Source organism: Cyprinodon variegatus, unplaced genomic scaffold, assembly GCF_000732505.1.
Source record: "Cyprinodon variegatus isolate N-32 unplaced genomic scaffold, C_variegatus-1.0 Scaffold1371, whole genome shotgun sequence".
Lineage (NCBI taxonomy): Eukaryota > Metazoa > Chordata > Actinopteri > Cyprinodontiformes > Cyprinodontidae > Cyprinodon > Cyprinodon variegatus.
Window position 1 is genome coordinate 51477 of NW_015151824.1, and position 12426 is coordinate 63902.

Sequence of the window (12426 nt, forward strand, 5' to 3'; positions counted from 1 at the left end):
TGAACTTTCTGGTGACTCCTCAGTTCCCAGTGACCCCAGTGAGCCCATCATCCCGCTGACCCAGGAGGAGATCCAGAGCATCCTTTGGCGGGAGGGAAGAGAGAGGAAAGAGCGAGAGGAGAGGCAAAGGAAGATGGTTGAGGAGAGGAGGAGGGAGGAAGAGGAGGCCCTGAGGCTGCAGCTAAAGAAAGAAGAGGAGGAGTGGAGGAGGCAGGTAGAAGAGGAAGAGAGACGCCAGGAGGATGAGAGAAGAATAGAACAGGAAAGAAGGATGGAAGAGGAAAGAAGGAGACAAGAGGAAGAGAGAAGGAGAGAGGAGGAACAAAGGATGGAAGAGGAAAGAAGAAGGCAGCAGGAAGAGGAGCAACAGAGGGAGGCAAAGGAGGAGGTGGAGGTGTGGCTGAGAGGAGATGTGTTCCAGATGCCCTCAGAAGAAGAGCTCATCCCATCACCAGATCCAACACCTCCGGCTGTGACCGAGGAGCTGATGGAGGAGGCAGAAGACATAGAGGTGGAGGAAGAGGTGACACTGCAGGTGGAGGAGGAGGAAGAGGAGGAAAGAGAGACGTGGATCAGAGGAGGCCTCCCTGCAGGCTGCGACATCTCAGACGTAACCATGACCTGCGAGAACGCCAACCTGAACCGCTTCCCTCCTCTGAGCATCCCAGAGCTCAAGTCTCTCAGCCTGGAAGGTGAGTCAGACAGACGACCGGGGGACAGAGGGAGACACAGGGGGGACAATCAGGGGGGACAACCTTGGGACACAGCAAAGGCTCCCATATCTCAGCCATACTGTTTGCTGCTCAGACAGTCTGCCTGCATTTTAGATTGTTGAGGTTATGCCGCAGAATAACTGTCAATAAACTAATGAATAGGTTTCTGAATTTATAAATGTCGGTCAGTAAACTTGTATAAATTCAGAATATGAATTTTCTCCTTGTATTAAAAGTCTAATTCATGAGACATCAGATGTTTAATCTGTGAGAATAGAAGTTTAGAAGTTATGAATAAAAGGTCAACTTTAGCACAGCGCTGCAACTAAAGATTATTTTTCAAATTGATTAATCTGTTGATTATTTTTTCTATTAATCAATTAAATATTGGATAGCCAAATGTTCCTTTTGTATATTTTTTATGAAATTAAACCAAGTGAAAGTAAAACGTTTCTGCTTGAAGAGTTTAGGGGGAAAAGTTTTACTCTAATGTGAAATGTTCATATATTATTTTACAACTTTGGTATAATTACTGCTCTAAGTGGGTCACTCTGTCAGTTTAAGGCATGATTTAGAGTCTATACTTGAGTTAAGTATGAATTACAGATTTCCAAGAAAGAATCTAAAACCCCAGATAAAGGTGTTACACTCCTTAATGCTCCTAGATGTTTTTGCTTGCTGCCTTTAAACAAGAAAACAAGATGAAGAAAATAGAACAAAATGTTCAATCAGTGGTTCTATTTACATCACCTCTCTCTTCTTCTTGTCTAACAGCAGTAGGCAAACAACCCTCTAGTGGAGTACCGCCACCAACTGGTTAGGAGTGTAACAACTTCAGAGGTTGTAAACTCTTACTTGTAGTTTTGCAAGTTGTAGTATGTGTGAGTGTATTTAAGTGCCAAGACAATCTAGACAAACTATGAGAAAAATTTACTTAAAGACAACAGAGGACAACAAGACCAATGGACAAAGAATAAACAAGTGAAGAAAGAACCAGAGAGGCGAACAATCCTAAAAACAGCACCACAAAACACACAAAGGTTGTGGAGATGATGCAGGTGAGGTTGCAGACACAGCCAGACAGCAGTGAATATTCTAGCAGGGAATCCCACTTCAATTAATGTTGAATATTGGTGATAATTTTACCCAACATAAAACTAAAAAACACAAAATAAAACATTGATTTACTTCGAATCAGGACCAAAAACTTTAATTAGTGCTACAAACTTTAAAAAGACAACCTGAATAGAAAATCCTGCTAAGATCTGAATCCTGTCTGGTAATCAGGAGTTCATGAAGCAGGATATCTTCAACCAACACCATCTTCATCGTCTTTATCTGGACTAACACTATTCTAATCTGCAGGAAACAACATCAGCAGCATCCCAGCAGAAGCCTTCAACGGCATTCCCAACCTGGAATGGATCAACCTGAAGAAAAACAAGCTGACCTCTGCTGGGATCAATCCCAAAGCCTTCACAGTAAGACATGTTGGTTAGAAGTAGCAGAGACCAACAGGCTCCATTCCTTTCTCTGTGGTCCCAATTGGGTTGAAGTCTGGCGGACATATTTATGTGTAATGAACTAGGGCTGACTCCAACGGTTATTCTGCAAATCGATCCATTTGATGATTATTACTCAGATCAATTGATTAATAATATAGCCAAAGGTTCAATAAAGAACACTTTTTATTAAATGATACCAGTTGAAACTAAAATGTTTTCACTTGAGGAGTTCTAGAGCATATTGACAGACGAAAACTTTTTTTTTTTATCTTAAAAGCAAAATATTGGGGATAAATTTCTTTTATGTCAGTTCATAACTTTGGCTTCAACTGTAATATAATTTAGTATTATCATTATTATGCACAGTTTCTACCTTACATCTCTGATGTTGCTGCTATTTTCAAATATCCATTACTGTAAAAAATGTCCATTGCTGGATATTGGTTATCTATTCTCCAGGTGCACAGTTTTATATTTTTAAAACACTGTACAGTATTTGATGTGTTTCATTTTTAACTCTTCACTATTATGTTATTCGTTTACATTTTTCTAAGGTCCACATTCATGTGACCATTTTTTCTATAATCATATTGCTGCTGTAACACCAGAATTTCCCCTTTGCGGGACAATAAAGTTTGCATGTCTTTTGCACAGCGATCTTTTTAGAAAAACACACCCACTTTCGTGCAATTTAGCAGCTCTTATTCAGATTTGGTGTTATTACAGCTAAATATCTGAATGACATAGTAAGGACAGGGTTTATACAGGAATGAATAACTCAAATTGAAAGATCTTTTAATGCTCTTAGAAATTATTATTATTATTTTAAAGCCACAGACAGGTACCCGTCGACAGGCTGCAGCCATGTCCCGAAGCCGTCGTTTTCCCCAGCCACTTTTGTCGAAATTTGTTTTCTTCCCCCCATTCTCTAGCTTTTTCTCTGACTCAAGCTTCTTTTCTGAACATACAGCTTTGCAATCAACTGGACGCAGTTCCACGCAAATATATCATGATATAATATGTCTGACGAAATTATTTTTATAAACATTTTTTTTTAATAAAGCATTTTAAATGCCACAATAAACACATTTAATGAATTTTAATGCCAATTAAGGCCTTAATTTAAAAAATAATAATTTATTGACTTTTAATGATTTTTTTATGACCCGAGGAAACCCTGAAGGACCTAAACATATGTTGGGCTGTCACTAAGAAACTCTAAGAAACACTTTTAGATCCAAACATTGTCCTTTAAATGGTTCCCAGTCTGACCAGTCTGTTGTTGCAGGGCCTAAAGATGCTGAGGCGTCTGTACCTGGATGAGAATCTTCTAGACGTGGTTCCACCTGACCTCCCCCCAACTCTGCAGGAACTTAAGATCAATGACAACCAACTGAGAGGAATAGATGAAAACGTCTTCCGAGGTACAGAGATACCATCCAGACAGGCCTCTCTAAAAACCAACACAACCAGCAACACGTTTGAAAAGAACTAAATGACAACTGGTCTGGATACAATCTATTAGTGTCTGGCATGTTTTTTATTCATTTACCAAAGTTTAACGCTCCTCTTCTTGATAACAACTGGTCAATGTTGACACATAACAGGTTACCGGTTCAAGTAAAACTAGAACTAAACAAGCCTCTTGGTTCTGCCAAAGAAAGTAGAAACAAAGTGGCCGTATTGACCATACCCCTCAATGGAAAGAGGAAACTAGATGGTCCTCAGTATTGTTTGCAATGTGACACCATTATGGAGGCACTGCAGCAGTTTACATTCTAAACCTAATCTATTGGACCTTTTCCACTTCAGCCTACTAGACTCAATTCATTTTTGGGGTTTCTATTAGGTACTGGTACCTTTTTGTTTTAGTATCTAGTTGTAACCAAACTATAAATAGAACCTCAGGAGAATGCCAGTCACAGAGCGGACAGTTTTAACACACTAGAACCACTCAGGGCTTTGGTAGAGGAGACTATCCGAGGGAGATAAGGCCACTATTACCCTTGGCAGGGTGTTGTCTCTTTGGGACCTTGCAGTAGGTCTCCTATTGGTTGGTTTATGGTTTTCAAGGTTCTCCGGGTCGGCCATGTGCTCAGATGGCCATCCTTACCTTTTAATCCTTCAGCTTCTGGCCCAGAACTCTTAGTTGTCATCTTCTGCTGATTCAGGAGTGGGTCGTCGGGAAAGCAGTCTCAGTAGAGACTCCCAGACACATTAGCTCATTCTCCCACCATGATACTGCAAATGGTTCAAGGTCATGCCAGCACAGGTTACAATAAGGACTGGACTGTCTGAGGTATCTTGGTCTCAGTGAAAACACAGAAGTAAGTGCCATGTCCCCTCTTTTCAATCGCTTCTAACAGACGACTAAATGCTCTATAAACAAGTGCACACGGCTGGCAGTGCATCATCAATTGCAAATTGTCTTAACCCACTTTTGCAATTTTGACTTGGATCTCTCAATCTGCCACAATAGAAAAGATAAGAGATGGATATTGTATTAATTGTATTAAGTGAAAAAAATATGCCTCTACAGAAGTCAAATTTACACACTGATCACCTAAATTCAAGTATTGTGTTTCGATATCAATAAGGTTTGGTGGCTTGTAAATTTATGTACTTTATTACTGTTTAAATGAATTCTTGAGGTTATTTACTCCATCTCTCTTGTGAATTTTTTATTTTAGCTAAACACCATTTTTTTCCTTTTTCAGATCTTAACAACCTGGTGATTCTGGAGCTGGAGGGGAATTTGCTGAGTGAAGGGAACGTCAGACCGCGGGCCTTTGCACCATTGACTCAGCTCTTCTACCTCAGACTGGGAAGAAACTATTTCCGCACTATTCCACAAGGCCTTCCTAAGTCGCTACTGGTATAACATTTTCAAAATTATCCATTATAAAAGTTCAAAACATGAAACTGAAGGAAAGAAGGTTTGTCTAATTTGGTGAATAAGAGTTAATGGGTTTGGTTGATGCACCCGAAGGCTGATTACTTATTTGAGATTTGTGTCCATCCTTTGGAAAGCCTGGCCTTCAAGGAACTCCCAGAAGAAGTTGAAAGTAAATCCCTGCCAAGTCCTGAAGATCCCGTTGTTTTTAGATAGCAAAACTTAAACAGCTTTAGTGTTTCAGAAGGCTGAGGAAAAAAAGAAGAAAAATCTAAAACAAAACAAAAAATATGCCAAAGTGGAAGAACCAAAAGAAATCAAGCAATTTTTATCTACTAGAGCAATAATTGTTAAAAATAAATACAGCATTTGTACCAGGAGAAATACACTGTGATCAGGTTTTCAGAGATTCGTTCACTGCTTCATGCTCTGCGAAATCAAAGAAGTTCCTCCTTGACTGTGATGTTTAACCTCTTATAAGTGGGAAACCGACCTAGCCAACTAATTACAGTTTCAGGTTAACCACAGAGAGGGCTGAGTACTAGCAGGGCGCTGCTAGTGGTCCATCTAGAACACACCTTCTACAAACATAGAACCACAAACCTTCTTCATGTCACGAATCAAAACAACCCACCGTAACATCTGATAATAGGCTCTAAAATTCAACTTTAACCAAGTCAAAACATTAAAGCACTGCCAGGATATTACAACAATGCAGTGTTAAAGTGCTGGACGGTTCTTCTTTCCTCTTCAGGAGCTGCATCTGGAGAACAACCTGATCGAGGAAATCTCAGAGACGGTTTTAAATCAGACCACAAACCTAAACCTGATTTCTCTGAGACACAACAAGCTGGACGAGACCAGGATCGCCCCCATGGCCTGGTTCAACCACAGGTCAGACCCAAACAGAACCATCATTGTCAACTATCACCTATCAGGGTCTAAGAAACTATCAGTTTGGTTCAGTCTAGACATTAAAGCATATGTCTTTTTCTGCAGGAACTTGGAGTCCATTGATTTGTCCCATAATGACTTGTATCTGGTTCCATCCTACTTGCCCAAGTCATTGGTCCACTTAGTGCTGGTGGGAAACAACATAGAGAGAATACCTGGTAGGTTAAAGGATAAGAATTGTTTTAAAGGTCTGTTAAAAACCTTACGGGTAGCTGCTGTAGTAGACCTTTACAAGAAATCCAGTAGATGTGGTGTGGGGTTCATAAAATGTATGTTTTTGCAAAAGAAGAACTCAAATACAGACTTATTCCTGCAGGAATAAGAGAGGGCTGGACAGTTGAACTCCAGACTCAAACACACTGTCTCCCACAGGACCTCCTCCGCAGAGCATTTTATTAACAGAACATGACACATGGTTACCAACAGAGTATTGTTCTGACAGAACAATTGATCAGCTCATGAAGACAGAATGCTCCATCAGAATGACAAGGCAGGATGGTCTCCTGACTGAATCATGAGACAGGAGTGGAGCATCCCCTCGCACACATGTTTTATAAGCACACATTAATTTTATAATCATCACTGAATAAACCTAACATGTGGTTTATTAGTCCGATAAAACAGGCGAAGCTACAGCAGGGCTGAATTATTAAACGGGGCTGAGTTATTGACGAGAATTAGCAGATTATCTTATTCTTTGGTTTTGTTTTTATTGTTAAATAGATTTTGTTGTTTTTAACAGTTTTATTGCTCATTTTCTTTGTCTTAGGTTTTACATTTGAGCTGAAACAGCACTAACTTTATTGTGTAGATCAACTGTTCTTCAGCTGTCATTAGTTTGCTTCTGCAACATCCTGTATCCTGTGTCCTGTTACTGAAAAGTGCAGTATAAATAAACCTTTTTACATACTTCAACCTTTAACAGATCAAAATGTCCTCTCATTCCTTCACAGGATACATCTTTGCCCACATGGATCCCGGTCTGGAATACCTCTACATGTCCTTCAACAAGCTGGACGGGGAAGGAATCGAGCCGGAGTCATTCTTTGGCGCCTATCACTCCATGACGGAGATGTGCCTGGACCACAACCAGCTGATCCACATCCCTCTTGGAATCAGTGAAATGACCAACTTACATTTTCTTCGGCTAGACAGCAACAGGATCAGGTAGAGAACCAACTTCCACAGAGGTTTTATTCACCATATGTACCGACACACGCGTTCCCTCTGTAATCCACCAAGATCAGCAGTAAATTTCCTTCAACACAGCAGTCTGACTTACTCATCACCTCCAGCTAGACAACATTAAAAGGTTTCCTTGACAACCAGAAACAAAATAAGCCGATTCCAGTTTCCACCTTAGTGTCTCACCTCATCACCCAGAGAAGCTGAGGAAAATTCGAAAGCTCAGAGTAAAGGGAAAAAAAAAAAACTACACGGAGGCAGATTTTTCTTCCAAACTAAAATATTTAACCTCTTCTTTTTTTCATGTGGATACAATTACTAAACTCTTCCACATGCCAGTTGTGAGATCTTTATCCTCAGTGCTCCAACATCAACAACCTCCACAGTAGCTACAGTGTTGTTCCAGTGAGGAGGAGTTAGAGCTCCTGCAACATGCAGGGACGGAATTAATTTAACTGAGTCCAGCTTTTGTTACAGCACTGAGTTTACTAGACCGTCCCGAGTGAGACATTAAGATTAGTAGAGCAGTTCTGAAGCCCCAAGTGAAGCATAGAAAACGGCTGTGTGTGTTTAGATGTTTCCAGCAGTTTTAAATGGAGTGATAACTTCCTCCTTCTGCTACTGTAGATGGCTTTCAACCCGAAGTGAAAGGTACTTTGGATAAAGAATCAATGGTGCAAATCTGTCAAACTCTGGATATCCTTTGATCTATTCATACAGTCCTGTGCCATGCAATCAGAGCAAAGTATCACAGGTTCTGCGGCAAAGCTCTGTTGGTGTCATTTTGCTGTGTATCATGATCTTGAGGGTTTTTTTTTATTTAATGGCAATGTTGCACAGAGTAGAGAATCTTTAATATTTGGAGAAGGGACTAAGGGTTGCTCTGTGATGGTGTTTCACTTGGAAAAGCCAGTAAGTTCTTTAAAAGAATACAACGAAAAGGCCTTAAAACAAAAGCAGATCTGGAAATATCTCATCAATTTAATTCACAAGCTTTTTCTTTTAGGAAGTAATTAAGGCAGGTTTTTTTTTTTTATATACAAAGTTATGATATATGTACAAAACCTTCGTTATGTGTTGGTGTTATTTCAAGATAATCAAAAACAGAAATTATTATTTTTGATGAAAAACTTTAAAAAGAAGAAATTAAAGGACAAAATATAGGGAAAAAAATTAATGTTTGAAACATTTCCTGGAAAATCAGAAGAAGAAAAAAATCATTGAAAAATAAACAGACTGCAGACGGAGCAGCAGGAGGCGGGAATGGTGGAATAGTAAAGGAATCCCAGATGTGAAGGAAATCCTCAGAATTAAAAACTCTCACGTAAATTAATAATAATAAAAAAAAAAGTTGTAAGTTGGGTCTAATTGAGCTTTATTTTGGACATTCCAGAAGCATTCCCGAGGGAAGCATCTGCGACCTGGACAACCACGAGGAAACTAATCTGGTGGCATTAAGGATGGACAACAACTACATCGATCCCAACAAGGTGTCACCAGCAGCCTTCTCATGTTTACGTTCTGCTTCCAGTGTGGTCCTGAAACCTCAGAAACCCATGTGAGCAGAAGATCCTCAGAACCAGAGACTAACAGACATTTGTTGGAAAGATTCTGGTTTTGAATCAATGAACTAAGAACGTTCCCTCAGATCTGTGATGTTCAGGAACATGGTTAGAGAATCTTTTCCGATCTGTCTGGACTTCATGTTGTAAGATTTTGGGCTGCTCTGCCCCTACATGACACTTGGGGTCTGGTAAGTTGTTCTGCTGGGTCACATGGACCACCTTTGGCTGTTAGACGATGACTGAGAACTTCCAGGCTTCACAAACCAAACACATCTGTCTCCTTAGGTAAAATGTTAAACTCTGTAAAGTGGAAAGAACTCCTTCCCTGGAGACTGTAAAATAGTAATAAAGAAATGGAAAGAATTTCTCTGCAGTGGGACCAGAACACATTATTTCCTAACGACCTCAGCAGCTTCATGTTCTGAGCTCTTTCTTCCAGGAGTTTCTTCTATAAAAGCGAAAACAAGGTGAGGGGGGTGGGAAGTGTTCCTTAGACTCTATGAATTACTGAATCTAAATATGTTTAAGGTGCAGGTCAAAACATGTTCAGCAGGAGAGTTAATGGCTTCAGCAGACGAGGTAACAGTAACTGTCAGGACATGTCAGCTCAGGTTGGTTTCTCCTCAGTGGATAAGGTAGAGACGGGACAGGGAGTTCCTCTGGGGGGCTTAAAAGAGATTTAAAACTAATATACAGTCATGGGAGAAGGTTTCAGTGATTGACTCACTAAAAGCAGAGGTTTTCTTTGCCTCCATGGCAAATAATAAGCATTAACCAATGCCAGGAGGAAAAGACATCAGCAATGAATTTAGAGAAGCAACTGTTGATTCCCGAAAACCAGGAAAGGGTCATAAGGTCATCTCCAAATAAGATAAAGTCCATTATCCTACACAGAGAAGAATTATAACATTTAAATATTATATCATTTAAACATTATAACATCTTAGCCATTTTTCTCAGGAGTTGAGATCCGAGAAGATCCAGCCCAAGGTTAGAGCATGGAGATCAGAAATGTCCAGAAAGGAGGGAGCTTCAACGCAGACTCTACAGGTCAAAGTTAACAGTTAAAGGTCATGACCTTGAAACAGTCTGCCTTATCTCAGCTTACTCTTGATGATACTCAAAAGAATCTCGTAGGTTCTACAGGCAGATAAAAAGGGGTCCACAGTCTGCTAAAGGAGGTTCTACAGGTTGCTAAAGACGGTTCTAGAGTCTGTTAAAGTAGGTTCCATAGTCGGCTAAAGGAGGTTCTAGATTCTGCTAAAGGAGGTTCTATAGTCGGCTAAAGGAGGTTCTACAGTCGGCTAAAGGAGGTTCTATAGTCGGCTAAAGGAGGTTCTATAGTTGCCTAAAGGAGGTTCTACAGTCTGCTAAAGCAGGTTCTACAGTCTGCTAAAGGAGGTTCTAGAGTCTGCTAAAGGAGGTTCTACAGTCTGCTAAAGCAGGTTCTACAGTCTGCTAAAGGAGGTTCTATAGTCCGCTAAAGACGTTTCTAGAGTCTGCTAAAGGAGGTTCTATAGTCGCTTAAAGGAGGTTCTACAGCCTACTAAAGGAGGTTATACAGCCCGCTAAAGGAGGTTCTCCAGTCTGCTAAAGGAGGTTCTACAGTCTGCTAAAGGAGGTTTTACAATCTGCTAAAGGAGGCTCTAGAGCAGGTATACCCAAACTCGGTCCTCGAGGGCCGCTGTCCTGCAGGTTTTAGAGGTTTCCCTGCTTTAGCAAAGCTGATTATCATGATTGCAGTAGAGCTGAAGCTTGTTAATCATCTTTTAATTAAAATCAGCTGTGCTGGAACAAGGAAACCTCTAAAACCTGCAGGACAGCGGCCCTAGAGGACCCAGTTTGGGGATGCCTGGTCTAGAGTCTGCTAAAGGAGGTTCTACAGTCTGCTAAAGGAGGTTCGACAGGCTGCTAAAGACGGTTTTAAGGGTTACTAAAGGGGTTTTTAAAGGTAGCCGAAAGAGTTTCTAGAGGCCAGTGAAGGTGATACTAGATGTTCATAGAAAAGTTTCCTTGTAGATCCAGGTTGTACCTTCTCTGACTGGTGGATGGAACATCTTAGACCAGTTTAAACTGGCCTGTTGTTCTTCTAGCGGATCTTAGTACACACTTTTGAACTGAGTGATTAAAGCCGAACCAGGTCCAGCAAGAGCAGATTCCCTGATCTCCAGCACTACCTGGACATCCAGGAGATCCGAGCAGATCATTCATTTACAGATTCCTGCTTTGAGATGATCATCTCAGGCCTGGGAGACAACATGGAGCCAGGATGACAGATCCTGACTGAGTCAGGAGAAGCTGTGGTTCTGTAGCTGCATGCCACACACATTCAGTAGAGGCTGAGAAGGCCAACCTAATCATAACATTTTCCTCTGCAATCCTGAGGTCTGGGAACATCTCCTGCAGTAGCAGGCATCTGACAGGATGACTACGAATGTGATAAACAAACCCATGCTTCTGGAAACTAAACCTGGATACCTTCAGTAGCCACTGCAGAGAAAATACATCCACAGGTAGGAGAGTGATAGAAACAAGAATCTGGAATGTGAGGTAGGTCTTAGACAATATGACTGTCATCATCACGGCATGTTTCAGCTGGAAAACTTTTCTCAAATGAGCCGAAGCTCCGAGATTAAAGCTTTTCCTAGAGAAAAAAAACTCAGCTGGGCTGCCAACGAAACCAGCTGCTGCACTCATTAGATTCAAATATCAAAGACCTGAAGAAACCCAACAGTAATCACTTTCATGACCTCATTGACGGTGTGCAGGATAGAGAGCATGCAACAAGAAGAACTCAGCATCAAGAAGCTGTTGTTTAGTCAGATAGGAACAATTAAAAACTGGATACATTTGGAACAATTTCTATATAAAAAAAACAACAACAACAATTCCTCCTTTCTAGATTTATTATATTTAGGAATTGTATACTTAACTGCTCTGTATAATTATTTAACGGGTTAATATAATAACCCTTCAAGTATTTGTTATTTTATCTATAAACTAAGCATTAGCCATCTATTTGGGATAGCCATATTGTAAACTGGAACCTTTTAAAGTAAATAATCAATACAAGCAGTTAGATCTGGACCAGGCTGCTTCTGGAAAATAAAACTAACAAAAAGAGGAATCAAACCAGTTAGGCCCCAAAGGATTTAAGTGCTGCATTTACCTGAAATTTCTCAACTGCATTTAATCAAGACAAGCTACACAGTCATGGCGTGTCTAAATGCAAGCTTTTGTAAAGTTAAGATGAAATAGAAAATTTTAAACTACTTTTGCAACTTTTACTAGGGGTGTGGGAAAAAATCGATTTGATGATATATTGTGATTTTCAGCTGCTGATATAATATCGATGTCTCAGTTCCTGGTATCAATTCAAACATTTTTACCTAAATAAACATTGAGGGAAAATGGGCTTCCTCTGCACCACCACTCTGGTATATGCTGTGAAGCCCTTTCGCTATGCGGTGCAGCGCTATATCAGTAGTTGAGTCAGTCACAGTGGAAGATGTGGACTACAGGTGCTGGTCATAAAATTAGAATATCATGAAAAAGTAGATTGATTTCAGTAATTCCATTTAAAAAGTGAAACTTGTATATTATATTCATAC

General features: G+C 40.3%; 2 protein-coding genes across 5 annotated transcripts in view; one reads left to right on the forward strand and one right to left on the reverse strand.

Annotated features, from left to right (window-relative positions):
* Window positions 1–10430, forward strand: part of ecm2 (extracellular matrix protein 2, female organ and adipocyte specific) — a 32245-nt gene extending 21815 nt beyond the window's left edge. For 2 of the 4 annotated variants that reach the window (XM_015402584.1, XM_015402585.1), the window contains 8 exons: window positions 96–692; window positions 2079–2194; window positions 3507–3642; window positions 4936–5093; window positions 5866–6005; window positions 6111–6223; window positions 7019–7232; window positions 8644–10430. In XM_015402584.1, the coding sequence (XP_015258070.1) occupies window positions 96–692; window positions 2079–2194; window positions 3507–3642; window positions 4936–5093; window positions 5866–6005; window positions 6111–6223; window positions 7019–7232; window positions 8644–8812 (1643 nt within the window). In that variant the 3' untranslated portion in view covers window positions 8813–10430. The remainder of the gene's footprint in view (window positions 1–95; window positions 693–2078; window positions 2195–3506; window positions 3643–4935; window positions 5094–5865; window positions 6006–6110; window positions 6224–7018; window positions 7233–8643) is intronic. The other 2 variants (XM_015402581.1, XM_015402583.1) reach the window with 1 other exon arrangement.
* The window catches only part of cenpp (centromere protein P), a 137593-nt gene that overhangs the window by 26133 nt on the left and 99034 nt on the right, over window positions 1–12426 (reverse strand). The gene's annotated exons all lie outside the window — the stretch shown is intronic.